General features: G+C 34.5%; 1 protein-coding gene across 4 annotated transcripts in view; it reads right to left on the reverse strand.

Moving 5' to 3' along the window:
* Positions 1-1,145: 1,145 nt before the first annotated feature.
* Positions 1,146-24,064, reverse strand: part of LOC127881674 (uncharacterized) — a 47,829-nt gene continuing 24,910 nt past the window's right edge. For 3 of the 4 annotated variants that reach the window (XM_052429776.1, XM_052429774.1, XM_052429775.1), the window contains 4 exons: positions 7,839-7,921; positions 5,647-6,151; positions 4,706-4,814; positions 1,146-2,576 (listed from right to left, as the gene is read on the reverse strand). In XM_052429776.1, the coding sequence (XP_052285736.1) occupies positions 2,346-2,576; positions 4,706-4,814; positions 5,647-6,151; positions 7,839-7,869 (876 nt within the window). In that variant the 5' untranslated portion in view covers positions 7,870-7,921 and the 3' untranslated portion in view covers positions 1,146-2,345. Of the gene's footprint in view, positions 2,577-4,705; positions 4,815-5,646; positions 6,152-7,838; positions 7,922-20,743; positions 20,915-24,064 lie in introns of those variants that run through there. The other variant, XM_052429773.1, reaches the window with a different exon arrangement.

The following is a 24,064-nucleotide window of genomic DNA, read 5'->3' on the forward strand; positions in this document are numbered from 1 at the left end:
AACATAGTAACAATGTTTATCCTAACATTATCTATGCCATGTTTGAATCTGGGTCAAAATCTAGGCCGCAAGGACGAAATTTTGAGAATTGTTTTTACCTTGAACTGAGATGAGCCATTCATTGTCATCTTGGTCTTTTTTTATTGTCACTATGGTTTCGTATGCGCAATCCATGTAAAACGATACGATACCTTAAACTAGATTTCCGTTTTTCCAGATTAAAAAACCCCCACTAAAACACATGTACACTTGGATACTTTTCAAACGCAACTTCAAATTTTAATATCTCAGTTATGAGATGAGATTTTGATTATTTTAATTACATATGATCGTTTGACTTTTTTCTCAGAAAGCTCAGTGTGTGGGTTCTCACACCAGGACAGCATTAAATTAATAAAAAAACGCATGGCTCATATGAATATTCAGGAAAGCAACAACGAATGTTGGCAAATTGCAGGCGACTTTACCCACGTGCTAAAGTCAGTGTATGCCTTGTTGTTTCTTAAATATTTTATGTATGGATTTCACATCGGTTGTTCAATGTGACAAACATATGTTCAAAGTAATTTTCTATTGTTAGAATATCAATCCGTTTGATTATTTTGTGTAAATAGTATTTGCATGTTCATTTACTAAGGAAATATCCCTTAAAAAGAGCGTATTGGTTGTCGAATGCAGTGAAAAGATGTTCCTTTTCCAAGATTGTGTATGCCGTTGCTGATCAAAATACACTGTTTTCTACTAAACACACAATGCCTTTACACATATGTGATTATTGTACCGAATTTTGCACTAAAGTCATTCGTATGGAAATTTTTGTGAAATAAGATCTTCAAAACCGTCATTTGAAGTAAACTGATATATTTTGAATGCAAGTAAATTAAGTGTAACACCACGTGAGCATGCCAGTAAATCATCATGCATTGACGCATGGCTGTTAAATGGTATTAATGCATGATTTGGTAGATTACGCTGGTTTATCGTTATATAATAATCTTTATCGATGCGTTTTATATTTATATTTAAGAACTCATTTCAAAATGGGTTATAAACATATTTGTGAAAAGGCAATCTCACAGCGAAGTTTAAACACAACATGATGTCCGTATTTTGAAAGATTGCAATACAAAAGCATTGGCAAAATATTAACTTCCGCGTTTTTATTCATCAACGAAGATCCTCATAAACTTTATCATGTTATCACATGCTACAACTAGTTTGTTATGCAGTACAAAAAAGAATATTGTTTTAATCTTTAAACATTTATTAATCTTTTTTAACGTTTTCATCGGCTACTTTGCGTTTGACTGATCACAAGCGTTATGCTATTTTGTTAAAAATACGTTGCTAATTTAAATATTCAACGCCCCCACCCGATTTAATTAAATTTAATACCTTTCAGTAATAAAACAATAAAACGAAACAGCGACTCTAGTAAAGTTAATAAGGTATGAATGCTGAGATACGTAACTCCATAATCCAGCCTCAAACCTCATAATCCAGCCTCAAACCTCATAATCCAGCCTCAAACCTCATAAACTTTAAAGTACAGACAGATTTTGCATGAACTCAAGTATACACACACTTCAAATGGGATTAATAACACGATGGCATTATTGTTTTTGAAGATTCGTGATAAAATCTGAATAAATACTCTATCAACACTAAAGCAGAGCAAATGAGTCACACACTTATAGCATATTGATAAATATATATTTGAAAAATGTATCTACGTTTATTTTTGTTTTAATGTATAAGAGTATATGATAAATTAAAAAAAAAACGAGCAGCTTTGAACATGGAAGAATAACAATAAATGATCAAGACTCGCAATACCAAAGTAAGTAATAACCAAGCGCCAATCACCACTAAAGTCATTCGTTTTACATCGATTTCCTAAATTGTTATGAAAATATTTTTAAGCATCTAAATACATACTAGGTCACAGTCGTTTGCAAATAACCATATATATTCACTTTTGCTTACAGTTCGACATTTGTTTTGAAATATTATGTTTTACCATTCCGTAAATAAAAGCACAACGGCACTTCACTGAGATATGAACTATTCCGGTACACGATAACATATGTGTTGAATTAAAATGAATGAATTAATGACATAAGCAACTATTGTAATTATGTTACTTATATAACGGCTATTTTACTCTATATAGTTCCACGCACACCCGTTTAACAGCTGTTTGATGAAAATCTGTGTTTCTGATACAAAATTAGTACATATGCTGTTACCAAAGATTCCGAGCCAAATTGTTCTACATGCAAACGCAAATATAGTACTTACATTTAATACAATTACTTTTCAAACACATAGTAGTCTGGTGCATGTCATTTTGTGCTGGTGGTATCGAGATTTAGATTGACATAATCAACGTTCGGCTGATGAATATTTGATCGATCAGTTTCATTAACATCTTCGTTGATAGCCCGGTGCATGTTTGTAGGGCGTTCATACTCGCGTAACGACCTTCTAAAAGTTGTTGTGTACCCGTCTTGGTCCGTTCTTGTATCGGATTTATTTCCATTGAACGCGTAATTATTGTAATAACTTGAATCACCCTGAAATGACATGTATACATCACTAAAACAGTTTCAAAAACACAGGTAAATCTTCGTATTGATAGCCAATTTTAAGATGCTGTTAATATGTTTTTCAGAATAATAATAATCCTATATGTAGGTGGCAACACACAATAACAAGTTTTTTCAGCATGCATTTCGATAAATAGCTATATAGATGATATTTGTTTAATTCGGTATATCATCGATTTTAATTCAATAGTCATCACATACATTAATATTTTTCACAAATGGCAAAGTGAATATAAATCCATAATCTGATTGAATTAATGCTTTTTCTTTACATTTTACAAGAGCGAAACTGGAGAAATGCTCTGGAATCATGACATCATGAACTCAAAATTGACGTCATTTCACGGTAAATCCCTTTAAATTATTGACGATTTTTACTGTTAATGTTTACTGATTTACACAGTGATTAATAGTTTTAGTGACTTTTCAAATAATAGCCGTTGCAAAGAATAAGAAACGAACAGCACTTGGGATCGATGGCACAGAAGATGAGCTAATAAAGACGGCGGAGAATCGGTGGTCAAGATAATGCACAAGATCTGCAGCAACGTATGGACTACTGGCATTCCCGAGGAATCACTTGTAATCACCATCCCCAAAACAGGGACTCAAAAAATGCGAGGACTATCGCACGATTAGGCTTAACTGCCACGCAAGCAAGATCATGTTGGAAATTATCAGGAGCCGAATGGAGTCCCCGATCGAAACACAAATGGCGGAAAAACAAACCAGATTCATGTCAATACGAGGAAAAATTGAACAGATCTTCTCTCTCAGACTTAAATCGTAAAATTACCTCTCACAACAGGATAGAGAGCTTTACAGGATCTGCATTGATTTCAAGAAAGCCTTTGACCGAGTGTGGCATTAATGCCTCTGGAGAGTGTTACACCACTACGACATCTATCCAAATATCATCGATCTGATGGAGAGCCCATAGCGCTATAAGAGTCGAAAGAGATGTTATATATCGTTTAACAAGCAATCGGTGTACGACAAGGCTGCATCTTGTCACCGGATGTCGTCAACATCTATTTGGAGCTGGAGGCAATCGAAGGACTGGGAGACAATCGGGATTGTGTGAATGACAGAACGATTAACAACCTACGCTTTGCTGATGACATAGGCATCATGGCTGAACTTCACAGTCAATCACAGCTATTTCTGGATAGAGTTTATAGCGTAAGCTCGAGGTACGGGTAAGAGATAAGCGACACCAAGACCGAGTGTATGCTACTGAGTTCGAAATCTGAGCAAACAATTAAACAGAAAGTGGAAGAGGGAATGCTTCTCAGAGGAAAAAACAACATACAGACAGCTTCCAATATCTCGATTCGACCTGGACCGCTACACGTGACAGCGCGAAAGAGTGAGAACAACCATAGCATTGAGCTCAATTAATGACTAAGATAGCATCAGAAAGATCAAGAACTTCAATAAGAAAACTATATTGATACTGTAAAATTCCTTCATTGTCCAAAATGCACTGTACGATTGAGAAACATTGACTGAGGAAAGACAACTGCTAGTGTTCGAGATGGCAGCACTCAGAAAGATAATTGGAATTCGGTGCATGGACTGGATTGCAAATAAGGACATCCGGAAGGCCCTCAGTCAGAAAGAAACGGTTGTGCAAAGAGTACAATACCAGTGGCTCGGTTATGTATTTCGGATGGACAAGAACATGATCGCAAACATAACTCTACACGAAAGAGTGGACGGGACAATCAAGAGGGGACGCCAAATAACAGCAAAGGTGTCGGTTGCATTCTCAAGATACGATGAGGTTCCGCAAATCCTAACATGCACGGCCCAAGACAAATGGCGTTTATTGTCAGATCATGTTGGAGCCCACGCTACGTGCCATAGCACTTAGATATGGCGAATAATAATATAAATTTACTACCTGCTACATAATTATAAAAGTAAGCATAAAATTCAATGAATCGAATTCTACGCAGATTATTTCACGTATTGATTCTTCCAGTAAACTCAAAACTGTTTTTTTCAGCCTTCTTTGCAGTTTTTCTGACAGCGCTTATAAACTTGCAAATGATTTATATGCTTTTAACTCTCAGCTTTGTGTGTTACCATACCATGGTATCCGGATTAGTATCTGATGGTATCGTGTCGTTAGGTTCATTTGCACCAACGTTTTCCAAATGTTCAACTTTCATCGCAGATTTTGGTCGCTTATTTTTGGCCCTGGAAATAAATCAGAAATAAGTAGCGTGATTTAATTCTTTTTGATAGGTTTACTAAGTGAGAATCTGTGTAACAGATACAAATTTAGTTGTTGAATAACATATATTCGGACATACTTAAGTCTTTTAACATTTAATAGTTTAATTCAAAGTCTACGGACAAAAACTATACTGTTTACGTCATAAATATTCATTGAGCGTTACAAATTAAATAATTTAAAATCTAACAGGCATACCTATATGTGTATCCTTGTATTCTATAGAGTAGTTAGACATTTTGCGCATTTGAGGAGGTAACAAAATTATATAGTCATTTTGATATACACCTTTACCTTAAATATTTTAGACAATACGTTACATTTTACCAAGAAAAGCCTTACTTTTGATAAAGGACCCATATACAACGACTTATTACATAAAAGCCCTTAGAGTCCTAAGGACCAAAAGATAATAACTGATTGCAAGACGGAGGCGAATAAACAAAATCAATTAGCCTTAACGTTAACCATTGTAAACCTTAAAAGGAACAAACACAACAACAATTCATTAACACTTAAATTGTGTGTCAAAATATGTTGATGCGACTTAGTCTTAAGAATAAACATGCATCACATGACCACCATACTATATCGATCAAGAGCTGACTACTTATGGATGTATACAAATAATTGGAAATTATGACATGTTGTTGCATAGCCCACAGGATATGCAGCGGGTTCCGACTGACAGTATGTTTAAAGGTAGTTTGAAGATTACTTCTCGAACAAACAACACAACCAAAGACAAACAGGAAAGCGCAGCTATCTTGTCTATACATGCCAGCGAATTCTCACTTTTCTGTTTGTTTCCTCAGTCTCCATCGACGTACGAACAGCAACAGCAATATTGCGATGACCGCAATTGCGATACCCGCCACGATGAGTCCTATTACCATTCCGGAATTGGTTTTTGATCCTTCTTCAGTCACTTGTTCCGGTGTGGTAGTGGTGGTCGTAGAAACGGTGACAGTCGCTTGTTCCGTAGTGGTAGTGGTGGTCGTAGAAACGGTCCCTGTGTTCGTACAAAGGGCTCTTAGCTCCGCTAGACGTTCTGTTGTTGTATTACATCTAATGCCATGGTTTTTTTCACAAACATTTCGAATTTTGAAAAAAACTTCATTCTTTGAAATACAGTTCATCTCTGGATCAAACGCGGTCTCGGAGGAGCATGATTGTTTGTTCATCGCATACGACTGTGAGCACTGATAATACGATGTACAATTACATGGGTCTATTCGGAATTGGTTGAGTTCTGTTGCGTTATTGCATCGTGCAAGGTCAAAGTCTTTCTCGCACAAACCTATTAAAGAACAAAGAATTACATACCGTTATATATTAATAATATTTAGTACAAAAGTACCTAGATATTACATTAATAAAGATATACAGTCATTGTATCTATTAATACAACCTGTAGTGTAATTATTTGCTATGTTATAGATATATTTTTTTAAGATTTTAAAAAATAAGCCGTGTCAAAATTAAACTTTCTAAAAGTGCTCGTCATTGTTCGCGTGGTACAATTGTCAAAGATTGGCCTGGTGACGCAGCTGTTTATTTGTTTTGTTATAGTGTTGGCAATATATTATCATGACAAAGTCTGAGTGCCTCATCATAATGAGGTTGATGAATAAATAAACATCATTAGTTAATTAATTCGTGATAAGGTTTACACTGAAGCAATTTTAATGTTAATACGGTTTGAATTTAAAAAAATGACCAGGGCCCGTATTCACCAAACAATTCTTAGACTAAAGTCTAAGAATAAAGAAAATTCTTTAACATAGAATATTCAAGAATTTCTAAAATCTTGAGTCAAACTTGGCATTAACCACTTCTATCTACATCATTAACCTTGTAGAACATTTTGTTAATGGAATAATCATCAGTGGTAGTCTGTATATATTCAAACGCTGGACGCATTTTTCTTGGTTCTAAGTCTATTCTTTGCTCTTAAAGGGGCCTTTTCACCGATTTTGGCATGTTTTGAAGTTTGTCATTAAATGCTGTATATTGATGAATGTGAACATTATATTTTAAAAGCTCCAGTACAAAATCAAAAATAAAATTTAAAAAAGGAAAAAAAGTAGCCCGCAGCCGGGCTCGAACCAGTGACCCCCGGAATCCTGAAGTAAAAACGCATTAGCCAACTGAGCTATCCTGCCAAGCATACATAAGATGCGTATTTTATACGTTATATAAGCAATCTTCGTAGTTTCACAAATTTAAACGACAACAGAACTCTCCAAATTATTCAATCGTTTCGCGTTGCAACGCTTTATCATTTTTAGGTTTTTAAATCGTCAAAAGATGCATATAACGGCTATATTAGACCATGGCAAACGTTCAGTAATACTGTTTCCTCACAAATATCATAACTAAACCGAAAATGTGCGAATCTGAAACAACTTTTTTCAATTTTGTCAATTTACCAAACCGTGAAAAGATCCCTTTAAGTCTAAGAATGGGTTGGTGAATGCGGGCCCTGGTGAACTCGTGACGGCAATTCACCAGATTTATAACTCGACCTAAACACTGTCATTATTAATAACCATTCACTTTAAATTAAAGTTTGATCAAGATAGAATCTCAAGATTACATTTGATCTGGTAACTAAACATTTGGCACTAATTTATTCAAATCCAAACTTGGCTAGATATTGTAAGACAAACTCAATTACACAGTTGTGACATTATCTTATTATAGATGTAACTTCGAACGACGAAACAGTTTTTCTAAAACTTGACTTAATGACCTAGCTTTCGCCCCCCCCCCACTTGACCCAAATACGAACTGAGTCTTCATAAAGTCGAGATAAGTATTCTGAAGAAAAAAATAAGACTGAGATGACATGTTAACCTCTTGAGTGGTAACTTGCTGAACGCTACCACTGCTTACCATACGACACACGACGTCTGATATAGCCTGAACAGAATAGCTCACCTTGAGCAGTTCATACACAGCTCGGCTTAATAGTAAGTGTTTACCATTGAAATATCGAGGATCCGACGACGTCATTCTTGTTGCTTACCAATCCTTATACGATCGGTATCATATCCACGCAAATGACCTGAAGATATATAAACATGTATTTAGTATTGCGGTAATAAAACATGTATCTGCTTGTTGACCACAGGTTGTTAGCGTGTGGCTATGATATTAATTAGTGAACTTATCATTTTGAATGATAAATAATCATATTATAACGAAAAATAAAATTTTCTGCAGTTCATCTCTGGATCAAATGCGGTCCCGGAGGAACATGATTGTTTGTTCATCGCATACGACTGTGAGCACTGATAATACGATGTACAATTACATGGGTCTATTCGGAATTGATTGAGTTCTGTAGCGTTTGTGCATCGTGCAAGGTCAAAGTCTTTCTCGCACAAACCTATTAAAGAAAAATAATTGCATACCGTTATATATTTAGTAAAACAGTACCTAGATATTACATTAATAAAGACATACAGTCATTGTATATATTAATACAAACTGTAGTGCAATTATTTGTAATGTTTATAAATATATTTTTAAAGATTTTGATAAATAAGCCGTGTCAATATTAAACTCTCTTAAAACGCTCGCCATAGTTCGCGTGATACAACAATTGTCAAAGATTTGGTCTGGTGACACTGCTGTTTAATTCACTGTTATAGTTTTGTCAATATATGGTCAATGCAATGTCTGAGTGCCGTTTCAACATTATGTTAATACATTAATTTACATCATTAGTTAATTAATTCGTAATAAGTTTAAACTGAAGCATTTTTAGTGTTAATAAGGTTTTAATTCTTAAATTTAAACTAGTGACGGCAATTCACCAAATTTAAAACTCGACCTTTTAGGTTAAGTTAAGTTTTTAGGGTTAAGATGGACAAATTGTTAAGTAAAATATTTAACAAGCTGTACGATACACACAAGACCTATAAACAAAGTGAGGGCGTCAGAATGTTTCCTTTTTATTGAAAGACATTCCTCATGCTGCGTAATAACTGTTACCCAGTAAAATGCATGTACATTTAGTACCAAATAATGTAATTTTTATCATTTACTGAAACTTAAATTTATCAGCAAAATCAATGTCAGCGGATAACCAGGTCCTTTCTTATCATTGAGTTTCAAAACCTTATAAATCATTTGCAAACAACGTTTGCGAAAACGTTAATCAATCAGGAATAACAAAACAAAATCGCCATATAACACAGATGATCTTTGAGCTCTAACATATGTTTAAATGTCCGCTGTTACATGTCAATATAAAAAAACTTAACAGTTGAATTCTACAGAATTGTACAGGTTTGTGAACGTACTGTACGTTTAATATGTAATAATATCTGATTCTTCTTGTCGTATTTTGCCAATTCTGTTAACATTTTCTTTAGTTTTTCTTTTACCAACAATTTAAATTACATGTATGAAAACCACTTATTGACGACAAAGAGACCTACCTTACAAACCATATTGACTATATCACCTCTTTCGTTTTTTAGCATAGGTGCAACGCACCTATGCTTAAGGTATATACGACATTTCGAAAACCCACATCGATCGGTTGACCATTATGAAGCCTTACGTGATCAAAAATCAGACGAAATATCTATTTAATTTAGTATATGGTAATTCTTACAATTTTTTTTTGAAACGTTTTTCTAACGTTTTCTTCCAAGAATATTGCTTACACCGATTTAAGTGAATTTTTCTAAGACCGTTTTACGTGAAAAAACCTTCTAAGAAACTTAAACAAATTTCGTTCGTAAAACAATTCTGTTCTTGTTGATAGTGACCTCACACCTGATTTCTATATCCTTTGTTTACTGTTCTGTGAGAGGTCAAATGTTTACATAACTGAATTCATAAGGCCCTGGTTTAAGGATATGTAACATTTCATCGGTTAATTATAAATAGAAAATAAAACATATTCTCAGCAGGAAGTGGGGCATAAAGCACTTTTATTCTTTGAAAATGTGTAAAAAATGGCGGAGTACGATGAATGTTTTCTGATTTATGACATGGATTCTGACCTGCCTTTCTATGGATTTGATGAAGTAGAGTTTGAAAGTAATAGAGATGTGTTAATTGAAGTTAAAATGATTTACTTTGAGCCAGAAATTAACGTTACGAGTAGAGCTAACGGTTTAAATGTGGCATCGGATTTAATGGATTCGCGCGAATTCTGGACGAGTGTTGTGTCTGTAAAATATTAAATGGAAAGCTGTAAATGTATCAAGTCGGAAAAGAAAACGGATGGTTGCATAATGGTATGCGTGAAATAATGTAATTCTACGTATTTATTTTCATAGTTATGTCATTTTGTAACCATTCACATTCGTCACTATTTGGAATTCCCTTTTCTAAAAATAGAACATTTTGGTAACAAGGGGGGCGACTCGTGATGTCAGCAATCGTTAAGGTTACATATACTAAATAATCGAGTCATGAAGGGCTGTACTTTCTAAACAAATCATCATATTTTCCTCGAAGGCATGTTATACACTTTAGACTGTTGTTCTGGTTTTATCGTTTGGAGATATTGATAGGGTAAGCATAGGTGTTCACTACTAAATCCATGAAATAGGATAAAGTTGGAGATTAAAGTAAACAAGGGACAAAATTGTCACAAAACCAGGTTTTTATTGTGAAAAAAAAATCTGATAAAGGGAGAAAACTCAAACTGAACTTTTGAAATTAACAAACAAAATTAACCCCCTTTGTAAGTTTGTTTTTTAAAAAAATCTATTTTTAGTCGTGGCGACCTTGACATTGGAGATATTGACGTGATTCTTTCGTGCGACACACCGTCCCATGATGGTGAACAAATGTGCCAAATGATTTTAAAATCTCACAATGAATGACATAGTTATGGCCAGGACAAGCTCATTTATGGCCATTTTTGACCTTTGAACTCAAAGTGTGACCTTGACCTTGGAGATATCGACGTAATTATTTCGCGCGACACACCGTCCAATGATGGTGAACAAATGTGCCAAATGATTTTAAAATCTGACAATGAACGACATAGTTATGGCCCGGACAAGCTTGTTCCGCCCGCCCGCCAGCCCGCCAGCCAGCCAGCCAGCCAGCCAGCCAGCCCGCCCGCATTCGCCAATCTAATAACCAGTTTTTTCCTTCGGAAAACCTGGTTAAAAATGGCACTGCAAAAGGTGACAATCAACTAGAAAACGGCCGAAAAAAAGGCGCAAAATCAGTCGATTTTGATTTGAGTAGTATTCTTTTTTTTGGTTTGAACATGACATATCTTTTTTAGTGCTTAAATCGATTCAGACAATAATGCCCGTCAAGAAAAGGTATGGTTATGGGGGTCTCTATGTGCAAAATGTTGTATTTATTTTCGCTCAAAGTTGTCGCTTTTACATCGAAACATATAAGTAAACTATTTAGTATAATTTGAGCTAAACATTTACTTCAGCAGCAACTTCCCTGTATCTTGCAACTATGCTTTCAGCGCAATCGGCGCTCTCGTATTTTCTGGTAGAACGAACTCTGAACTTTGTTATGAATAAAAGATTAAACCATATATATAATTTCCTGGTTAAAGCGAGTATAATAATGTTTATCCGCTCAAGAATAAAGTGTCTTTTTCAACGCAAACGCTATTTTCCTAAGGGATCGCCGAAACCCAAATCCCAACTTTATAACCCATCCTACCCCAGAGGGGGTAATCACGTGATAGACAAGATGGGGACGTCCATTCCGAGACAGTTAGTTTTTCGCCGTTTTATACCCTTTATTACTTCTGTTTATTTTTAAATGACGCTCACTTTCCAGCCATATCAGTAAGAAGGTGATTAGCGTTTACTTCGTATTTTAATTCGCTTTATATCTCGACTTTACTGGATGCAAATTTTCTTAGTGGAGCTTACTAGTAATTAAGTCATCCCGCTAAGAAATTTTGCACCGAGTAAAGTCGAGATATAGAGCGAATATTACTTCGAAATAAAAGCCAGTAACTTTCTTTCTTATATGGCTGGTAAGTGAGCGGAATAAAAAATAATAATACAAGAAGTAAAGGGTATAAAACGACGAAAAATACCTGCCTCGGCATGGACGTCGCCATCTTGTTTGTCACGTGATTACCCCCTCTGTACCCAGTCTACTGTAACACATAGACTCGTCCACTAAGTACAAAACCACTGCCCGTGCAAATTGTCGGTCTTTTACTAGCTCGTCGCATCACAGGGTAGGTCGCGCTATGGTTTACAAGTTTATATTTTCTTTAGCCTTGGAACACGGTGAGGTGTAAATCGCATTGCTTTTATTACTGTTAAAATAAAGTAAGTCGCATTGCTTTTATTACTGTTGCTTTTAGCATGTTGTCTCATTGCTATGTAAGTTGCATTCATTGCTTATTAAGAAATTTATTTTCATGCGCTTCCACGAACACATTTCCCGCTTGTCACATATATATATATATATATCACTCGCTAAAACACATTTTTGAACATGCAGGCGTTGTTAAATATAAGTCTATTACAGAGTTTAGCTTGGTGAGCTTTAACCTGTGGACAAATGTTGAACAGCTGGGAATTCTATGTATCGACCTCATGACATATATTTAGTAAGTCGTTCGTTGTGAATCAGTTTTAAAATAAAAATAAGTTTGTTTTCGCGTTCACGACCAGCCAGTACCGTAAGTGCAAATCCGACTATGTTGTGGTATGCAAGGTAACTTATTCAATCATGTTTGTAACATTCACTAAGTATTATTTAATAGAATCTCAAAATGAACTTAAACATATCAAGAAGTATATTTTCAAATAACGTGAGCATCGTTAAAACGGGTTAACAAAATAGCTGACCTACCTAGCATATTTTATATAATGAAGTGCGTGAAAACTTGTTTGCCGTCATTAGACGTCAGAAGTTTAGATATAAAACTTGATATATACAACAATGATTTTGTTATTAATATTCAACTATACTATTTTGAGATGCACATAATCTTTCATTAATCCATACATCCGTCTGAATACTTAAATTCTGGTAAGTGCATTTTAAGCCAAATGAAGTAACGAAGTGTATCATCCTCTTTCTGTCTTTAATACAATTTGTATTTTTTTCCGGGTACAACTTACTCGAACCGTTAAGTTTTTAAAAATAAAATAAAAAGATATAAGTATGTACAGTAAGTTTAAAATACATGGGGTTAAATTAATGATTGTCGCTGAAGAAAAGTTACCAAACAGTATTCCCATTTAAAGTGTCAACATAAAATCTGATCAATACCTTAGGTGCGGTACGAGACGAGAAGAACGTCATTGTTATGTTAATACAGTCCTGCTTAATACTCGCTGTTTTCGGTAAACCATATGATTTCGCACGTTCGGTGTTTGCTTGTTTGTAATTGCGAAATGTGCAATGAACTTGAATGCTCTACTCTCAAACAATTGCGTGCATTTTGCTAATACCGTTGATATAAAACGTTTTACGTAGATTATACTTTTAATTCGTATCATAAAAAAACGCAAGTACAACAAATGTTCCCGTTTCCATGTGTTGTTAGTGTCAAATGTATTCAACTTAAATGTTTTTGTTAATAACCATTGCAATTCTTTTTAAATTAGTTCGCGTTCGTGTGACGCAAACAACCAACACAAAACATTTGTTCTCATGAGTTGTTATTATATTGAAAAAGTTAACCAACAAACTTTAGGTAAGTTTGTGATTCATTTAAGTCGTTGCATGATGAACGGCAGTATTTGAAAGGGCACTTAGGCAAACAATGCATGTTTACGTATGTGTAGGGAATGTACATCACAAACTTTAACTTGTGGCTAGTAGTTTACAGAAAAAACTTAAATCTCCTCGCAAGGTAAACAATTAATAAATGTATGATTAACTGGTTTCATAAAAATATCAAATCTCCGTAATGTGAACATGAGACACATTTAGCTATAGCGAGTTGGTTACACGAAAATAAAATACATTTACGTGTTCCGTTGGTTACACAAATAATAAGTCAAAGCGCCTTGCGTTCTGAACATTAGATACATTCACGTATTGTTACCTGGTTTGTGAAACGTCAGATACTAGTGTCCTTGCAGTGTTGATTGAGCATTAAGCGCCTTATTCTATTAATAGTTAACCTAAAAATCTAAGAAATGTGCCTGGAAAAAAGTTGGTAGGCATTTTTTAGGCATGGCTTCTTTTTTATGTTCTTTGGTATCTACATACCCTCTGCTGAAAATCTAGAGGTGATATCACCTTCTCAGGTACTTGACATCCTTTTAATTAGGTCAAAGGTCAATGTGTACAGTTTTCAGTTGTTTAGGAGATGAAATACATCTCATTGTGATTTATCACCAAAATTGTAAAGTTTAAGGCAGTAATATTGTCTGAAAATGGACCTGCTTGGATCTAATTAAAATTTTATATATTCCAGTGTTCTCTTATATAGGTCAAAAGGTCATTTAGTGCACTTTTATGCCAAAATAAACATGACAACTGGCATTTAAAATCAACAGAATAAAATTTTATGTTAAAAAAGTATTTTTTAAACAAAGGAATAGTTTTTGCTAATTTGTATTAACTTTTTAACATATTTGTAAAGTGAAAAGAAAAATTAAAAGGATTCATTATATATATTTATATATATATATATATATATATATATATATATATATATATATATATATATATATATTATACAATATATATATAATGAAGTACAACGTACGCTTAACATAAAGACTGAAACTCATTTGTGTATTTCAGTATCTTATTAAATTGTTTTTTAGTGTACATTCTTCACCCTGTTTAAACTGCATATATCTTATACTGCTGCTATAATCCCTGGTGAATTACTAGATAAATTCGACAAATAGAAAATTAAAGTGAAGAACTTTTCTTTCTGGAATTCCTACCTATATTTGGTTGACAGCCTTATGAAGTTCATTAAAGCCCAAATAATAGGCGATTTGCTGTTGCATATTGAAGCCTTTTCCGAGATGCTACCGTGGCTAATGGTGTTCGACCACACAAACTTAGCCCGTTAGGGTCCTGTATATCTAGCATTAGAATATGCAGCACCTGAAGTGTTCAAAGAGTATATCGAAGGTCACTTTGTAGTCAGGCTGAAGGAAAAAGCATTCACCGGAGTACCTGTCGACCAAACTACTGAGTGGATAAACAGAATGTGTAAAACGACAGGGGGTATTATTGGAATAACAAGACAGGACCAAGCAAGAGAAAGGTTTTGTATTACGTGGTCAGTAAGATCTGAGGTTTACAATAGTACCATGACATTGTTCAATCAAAGTGATGATGTCGAAGATATTGGAATATTCAAGAATAGAGCAGATGGAACTCGTTCGAGGGTTTCTAAATAGGAAGAGTGCATTAAGGAAATGATGCAGCTCTTTGGTTCATATGATATATTCGGAGTACATAAAGAGGAGAACAGACTGTTCTGAAAAGCATCTAAAGACGTTGCAACTAATGATATCACAGATGATTTATTAACCAGTAAAAGTCGAGGTAAAACTTTACTCTAAAAATTTGCAGAGAAAATGCTGAAAGAGCAGAATGTTGAATTTTATGCTCCTATCCAAAAGGTACAGTACAAAACATTTGCATATCTCTATAAGGAGACAGTCAGTGAAAAGTAGAAAGTGACAAAGATTTTAAAGGCTGACAAAAAAGCTAATACAGAGACTTTTCAACGCAGGGAGAGCCGTAGAAACAGCATCGGTACTAGAACATTAACTTTCTGATGTGTCATTATCATTTGCAAAGGCCGGTGGGAAAATGCATGAAACCCAGAAATCAAATATTCTCCAAGTGCTTACAAAGGACAATAATATAGTGACGCCTCAAGTTGTTCCGACCACGACTGATGCAATAGTGCAATAATTGATGGACACGCACTTAATTCAGAGTTTAGGTAACCTAAGGACTGTCAATTATTTGGACAATATGCAACTGTTTTTGTAACATCTGTTTTAAGGCATTTCAGCGCAAACACTACCCGAGTTGATGTGACTTTTGATCGATACTTTGGAAGGTAATATATCAAAGAAGCAACGAGAGTTAAGAGGAAAGGAAAGCGTCGACCTATTAGGAAGCTCATAACAAGTCCAAACGTTCCTCTTCCGCAAATATGGAAACAGTATATCACACACGATGACAATAAAGCAGACTTGGCTGAATTTCTCTCAAACGAATCGCTAAAACAATCAGAAAATCTTCCAGCAGGATCAACTATAGTTAGGGAGGCGGATTTCCAGGTGATGTTGATTCAAAGTCGAGTTCTTTTGATGCGACAAAACTATGTGTAAATCATGAGGAGGCAGATACACGGATGATATTGCACTCAAGGGACGCTATTGATAGAGGCTACATGCGTTTAGAAGTATATTGTAGAGACACGACGTTCTGCTCTTGTTTATATACCACCTTGGAGCTGACTTCAAGGTATATAACATATCTGATACAGGCAAACAAAGAAAATGTTATCATGTGCACACTATATCTGAAAAACTAGGTTACAATGTCAGAAGGAACATTTTGGGTTTCACGCATTGACAGGATGCGACACCACGTCTGCTCTTAATTGAATAAGTAAGAAAACCGCCTGGATGAAGTATATCGCAAATCTGATAAATTGGAGGGTGTTGGTAGAGATGGTGATGCTCTAGCAGTTTCTAAATTTCTGCGTGTGCTGTATGGCTGCTGTCAGGACCACCCGCTAAACATTGACACATGAGGGTATCGTTTATTTTTGAAAGCCAGAAAGAGTTTGGATTTATTACCCCCTACAAATGATGTGCTTGAACTTCACATTAAATTGGCAAATTATCAGGCAACAAGGGACAAAATTGTCACAAAACCAGGTTTTCATTGTGAAAAAAAAATCTGATAAAGGGAGAAAACTCAAACTGAACTTTTGAAATGACCAAAAAAAATTAACCCCCTTTGTAAGTTTTTTTTTTTTTAAATCTATTTTTAGTCGTGGCGACCTTGACATTGGAGATATTGACGTGATTCTTTCGTGGGACACACCGTCCCATGATGGTGATCAAATGATTTTAAAATCTCACAATGAATGACATAGTTATGGCCAGGACAAGCTCATTTATGGCCATTTTTGACCTTTGAACTCAAAGTGTGACCTTGACCTTGGAGATATCGACGTAATTATTTCGCGCGACACACCGTCCAATGATGGTGAACAAATGTGCCAAATGATTTTAAAATCTGACGATGAACGACATAGTTATGGCTCGGACAAGCTCATTTATGGCCATTTTTGACCTTTGAACTCAAAGTGTGACCTTGACCTTGGAGATATCGACGTAATTATTTCGGGCGACACACCGTCCAATGATGGTGAACAAATGTGCCAAATGATTTTAAAATCTGACAATGAACGACATAGTTATGGCCCGGACAAGCTTATTCCGCCAGCCCGCCAGCCCGCCAGCCAGCCAGCCAGCCCGCCAGCCAGCCAGCCCGCCAGCCAGCCAGCCCGCCCGCATTCGCCAATCTAATAACCAGTTTTTTCCTTCGGAAAACCTGGTTAAAAATATGGCTAAATGCCACAGATAAGGATTTTATTTTCAACCTGATGATCCTCTTGATACTGGCGCATGGAAACTTGGAGAAAATTCATTGAAACCGGTATGGATGAGGAAACCAAAGGTCCCTGCAGCATGTGTTCAGTGAGTATCATGTGGCTATCAAACCAATTGTAGTACAGCACGATGTAAGTGCTATTGATCTGACCAAGGATGCTTGTTTTAATGCGCATGTGAAGCGAATGGCTGTTTAAACCCTAGATAATTATTGTAAACAATAAAAGATAAGGAGATACATATACTGCCATAGTAATTCGTGTTTTGGAACAAAACTGTGAATTTATGTAACGTATGTTAAGTCAATTATCACACAGGACCGACATTATCTTCAGCATGATGATTCAGTACTTGGTCATAATGTGCATTGAAGTCAGATGAATGTTCGTTTTATATTATAACTGGTACTTCAAGATTTTGAAATATATTACTAAATAGATCACTGTTTTTGGTAAAATAATTTCCTGTTTTACATTATTCATATCTATTACAATTAATACTAATTTGATGAAATAACGTATCTTGCATAATTATGACATTATAGAACATACAGTATTAAGAACTTCATTAGTATCAGTATACTATTTTAGCTACAATCTTTTATTTAAAATAGTATGAAGCATAATATGCATATTAAACAATATATATATATATATATATATATATATATATATATATATATATATATATATTAAGTCTGTAACGTAGATCACACATGTTTACTTGTAACTATACTTTCATTGTTTCAAGTCTCGTAATTGTATTGAAAGGATAATGCAAAAATAATTATGGTTCTTATTATAAAAAGTTGTTATATTATAAAACGCAATAATTATATGAAGTCTAAAAATGAACATTGTTTTCTTTTAATTTAGGTAACGTAATTTACAAAGTTAGGAACATTCACTTAAGATAAAACAGAGAAATACTCTTTTCATCATCAAAGTCTCCATCTCTCATTGAAAAGTTACTTATACATATATAAAACATAGATCTTTGGTTGGTTTCAACCTACACTGCAATTTAAGTTCCATACGGGTTATAAAAGTGCACTTGATGACCTTTGACCTACTTATAAAAAGCCAAAATCAGTTAAAAAATGAGATAACCCCTCAAGCATCAAATATAAGTCTGTTCAGGAGTAAAATCAGTAATAGAATCTGATATTTTACAATGTTACCTCATTTTTTAAAGCAAAATGCACTCATTGACCTTTTGATCTAATTACAGGGTCATCAAGCCTCCCAGAGGGTGACATCCCCTCCAGAATTAAAAAAAAATGTATTTGCAATCATTATAACATAAAAGGAAGCCATGCCTAAGAAATGCCATCAGATGTCAGATTTCAGGAAATTTTAGGCCAACTATAAATGCTACGTGATGTTTAGAATATTTCTATTGCACTCTTATCCTTTTCTTTGTTTATAACATTTAATTTCTTTTTGACATTGATGTTAAAACACACACGGGACACAGTTACGTCTCTCTAATAAAAATATAATACCGAACCTTCTCAATCGATTTTTCTGCTGTATCTGTCTAATAATTATTATATGAAATAACTGTCCATACTCTACAACCAACTTTACAAGAATGTCTATACTCATTTCGAACGTGCGTGTATTTTGAAACTGAAACAGTATTTTGTTCATAAATTATTGTTGATTGTTTTAATTAGTTAGCTTGAGCTTATTAAAAAAAAAGACCATAGAGTAATATGCTATATTTTAAACTTTTTTAAAAGATTAACATTGGCAGTCACCACATCATACAAATAAAATATTTCAAAGCACAAACTTCTTTCAAGCTATGATTAAATGTAAATTCTTTAACGTATCAATTAAATCTTGTTGTAATAACATCATGTTCTATCTTATCACCAGTTTGATGTATGAAAAATCGCAATTTCAAAGACCCGTGATAGTTAATACCAGAGAATGTCATTTTTTATCGTGGTAATGAAGCTCGGACACAAAATATGTGACAAACATCTTGTTCAACTTTTTTAAACGGATGTAAAGGAATTTCATATCCCGTAGCTCGGTCTGTGTTTTTACGAACCTTTCATTTATAAAAGTATCAAATATTGATTCCGTTGAAATGTTGTAATTAGAGTTGTCAACGGACGCCAGAATTTGTATCTTGTCCGTATGAAGTAAGCGGCAATATCGACCGAATAGTGCAATCATATTCGTGTATTACTTAACCACAACATAAAACGAACACAATTTATTCATTTAAGCATCATTTTACAGCGTATCAGAATAAACTGTATCTGTTTACAGAAATCAGTGATAACATGCAATATCAAGTAAATTCATTTCATTGTTAAGTCTGCATAAATAACAATAATGAATGATTTAAAGAAACATATAATTATTTCTTTTCTTAAAGCATGTTATACAGTAAATAACTAACTTCCATAGGGTCTCTTTATTATTACTATTAAAACGTTTACATAAATTCTGTATACTTGATGTTACTTTGAAGTTCGTTGATTTTTTTGTATTTCTTCTAAATAAAACGGACGTTTAAGTATAAATTGATACTGGTCTTCTTAGTCGTTAAGAATAAATAAAGTGCACTTTCTTTCGTGTCTGCTATTGTTATAATGTCGGCCAGTTTCAATCAATAACTTATGTGCCAATAGACGTATGATAGCCATGATAGTTCTATGTGTTGTATTGTCGATTACATCCAAATACAGAGACTTTTACATAAAGGGTTGAGTTCTTTGTTAACTAGTAATAAGGTTGATAAATCCACATTATCTCTCAACTCAGATTATATACTGATCCCTATTCTCAACAGTAATAAAGGGATCAATAATTTCAGACTCAGGAAATAACCATTCATCTGTATATCATGATTGTTTCAAAATTTTGCGAACTTCGGAGGACCATCCAACTATCCTATTTTGTGTATTAATTTCTAATCTCTGCCTAGTAATGAGTTAGTCATTAAGTGTGAGGGTCTAAATTATTGTATGGCAACTGGAAAACTTACGTAGTTTGCCATACGATAAACATAAACAATTTTCTTTAATGATTTATGTTTGTGTCATATTTGAAAGTTTTTAGTTTTAGTGTCATGCTCTTATGTTCAACATACACACATGATAAATATATTTAATATCCTGAAACATCACGTATTGATATAGCTGATTAGTAGAGAAACAGCGTAAATAACTCCGAACTCACTTTTTTATTCGCAATCCAAGTTAAGCAAACGCCTATTACTTTTAAAGTTTGTTCTCTGTAATGTTAATTACTTTACTTTACATATGTAAAATGCCTTACCTCAATCAGCTCAGCAAAATTATATTTCCTTTTTCACTCCAAAATGCAAAACAAACCCATTTGTTTAGACCGTTTATCTGCACACGAGGCAAATATATATGTATTTATTATCGTTGTGTGAATGAATAAACTGGTTATACAGGTTTTTGAAGGTGATATATGTCCAATGGTGCGGAAATCAAGATTTCCTCGTGCACAGATTTGTAGGTTTAGTCATTCGACAGGCAAGCAGGGTAGAGCGAAGACTTGATTTAAATCGTTTTATTTAGTTATGCTCTGTTTGTGTGTTGATGTTAATATTATGTTTTATGTGTTTCAGTGAGTTTTATGAGAGAAGACGGATGACTGACTTGAGATAGAAAGGGGCATTGGTTCCGGACATTTTACCATTAGATTTACATGGTTTTCTAAAAAGATTACTTAACGTTTACGATATAGTAACAGCTGATTATTTGTAGATTTCTCTAAAATTAGAGGTTTCAGGAGGTGATGAAGGCACCTATACACCGGTCTTGAGACATGGGTCCTCATACGTCCCCCTGCCATTAAAAGAAAAATGAAAAATGAGCAATAGAGTTGCGTATCCCGCTCGCGGTTACACCTGAATCGTTCGTAACCACCGATTATTGTTTGGGGTGTACGTGAAAAGTCATGTGCACTTCTCTTAATTGATGGTAATGAATAAATCTTGTAATTATCGCAGCTGTTTTTATCAAAACTAATGCTTCACGTTATGTACTTTTCGCAAATAGGCGTTGTGGATGAGAATAGGGGGCGTCCTCGGTGCGCTTTGGGCATCGGCGGCGGACGGGCGGTTGTTAGGGCCGTGGCGTCCTTGGTTGGGCTTGTGATTTTGAATTGTGTAGTTAAATTGTGCAATTGTATGATTTTGAGTTTAGGCTTGACGTCTGAAGGGTATTAATAATATTCAATTATTCACATGTAACGCATGTGCATGTTTAATGAAACGTATAACGACGTGTTCTACAGAATGGTTTTAGTATCGTTTCAGTTCTTAAATATATGAGAAGGATGTCGCAACGTTTACTGACGTCTCGAGACTCTTCAACTGAGCGGTGCCATTGGGGTCGATATCTGTTGGTCATTGAACACATTCGATCGTCAGAAGATTTGTTTCTTGCATTTATGTGTAGAAAGCCCTGTCAGATACAAACACCCACTCCGTGCGTGTGTTTCAAGAAATAAAATACCCTGCTTGTCATGACACCTAAACAAATGTGTTTGTTTTTATTCTAAATGGTTAGATGATGAATAATTTATGTTTGTCATAAAATGTAATGGAATATAAAACATAAATGTATATATATATATCTTCGGACACGTTCTCAAACGAGGTCACCAAGACCCGTGTGTAAAATATCGCAGTGGCATTGAAAATTGCGATGAACGGCTATGACAATGTTTATGATATATGAATACGACTTATAGTCACGGCCGTTTATCATGGGCGCCACCTCTTTTTCGATGCATTATTAAATGAGCCAATTCTACTTCCGAGGTGGCGGTTAGGACCGGATGTTTTGCAAATTCACGGATAATTCTTCAGGGTGAGTGGGTTTTCTATATTTTTCCAACATATTTCGCATTATTTAAAAAATCGGGCAATTTAGTGCGATTCAGCGAAGATTAGTTCATCCGTCAATGTACAGAAACAAATAATCACAACCCATTTGAAAACGCGAGGACCTTTGAAAGCAAATCGATTTCTTTTGCCTGTGTGACGGGCACATTTCCACCCGATTAATTCGCGATCGACATCAAAAGATTACGTTCAATATATACTAGCTGCTGCGTGTAAAAACATTGGCTTTTTCAGATTTAATAAATAGTTTTTAATTGTTCCAAAACAGATGGAGCCTATGCCAAGGAGGTGGCGCTAATGACAGGAGATGGTGCCAATGAACGATATATAAATCATCACATGACTTACATTTGATAGATACTGTTCCTTTTTCATTTGTTATTATTTTATTTTTATTTTTCAACGTAAATACTTTAATCCAAATCTATACAGAACATATACACATTCTATAAAAATGTAAATATGTAAATGTATAAGTGACCAACTAAACTAAGAAGTCAATAACCTGAAAAACATAGTGTACGATATCAACCCAAAATATGTAATATTCAATAAATCCAATAGTTAAATTATCAACATTATTTTTTTCTACATCAAGTGTGTTTATACAGTAACATAATTCATAAAATAATTGAAAGATGTTACATCTTGAAACGATGAGTTTTGTCACCTATTCATATTGCTTAATTCACTAAAACTTAAAGATCAATTAAAGTTAAATAGGCTAAAATATGTCGTTTGTTCATACAAACATCTGCAAAAAATTATGATAGCTCCGGTCTTAATTGTTAACTTTTTTAAAAATTATATACAGGTTCCTTTCCAGTTAATAGTATATTCAATGACAGAAACTTTCAAATTCTCTTTGAAACAAATGTTACGTCAAAATCATGTAGACTTTACTTTTTGATTATATTTCATTATTGTCGAATTAAGGACAAAAGATCGAACACTCAACCTGGAATACGACACAAAAAGTGTATGGTCGGCATCAAAAATTAAAATAGTTGAAAATGTGCGTCGGCGCCAACTCCAGTCAATAGAGCAACCTCCTTGGCATTGGCTCCATCTTTGTTGGAAAAATACCAAATGATCTATAAGATCGACAAGAATATTTTTGTGCATGGAACAAGTAATACATGCTAAAAGAAATTGTTTGATGCTGTTATCGATTTCATTGGATGGCAATTTGCTCGTCATAAAGGAAAAATACATCGATTTTCTGTTAAAAATTTCTCCATGTCACAATTTATAAAGGTCATCACGTTTATAAATGGCTTGTGAGTGTTTGTTTCTGTACATGTGTGGATGGATACATCTTCGCTGAATCGTACTGCATTGCCCGATATTCAAAATAATGCGAAATATGTTGAAAAAACACACATATACAACCTTTTCACTCTGTAGAATAATTCATGAAATTTCAAAACGACCGGTCCTTAGCGCCACCTCGGAATTAGCATTTGCTCATTTATCAATTCATTGGAATAAAGAGGTGGCGCCCGTGATTAACGGCTGTGATATCGTTGAATCATTTTTAACATGATATTGATTTATTACTTTTAATGACCTTTTCTATGTTAACGATGCATTACATTACGAATAGGACTATTCAAGTGATGATGATGTTGATGATTATGACGATGATATTTATGATTATAATGATCCCGCTGCTGTTGATGGTGATCCTGCTGCTGCCGCTGCTGATGATGATGATT

Source organism: Dreissena polymorpha, chromosome 5, assembly GCF_020536995.1.
Source record: "Dreissena polymorpha isolate Duluth1 chromosome 5, UMN_Dpol_1.0, whole genome shotgun sequence".
NCBI lineage: Eukaryota > Metazoa > Mollusca > Bivalvia > Myida > Dreissenidae > Dreissena > Dreissena polymorpha.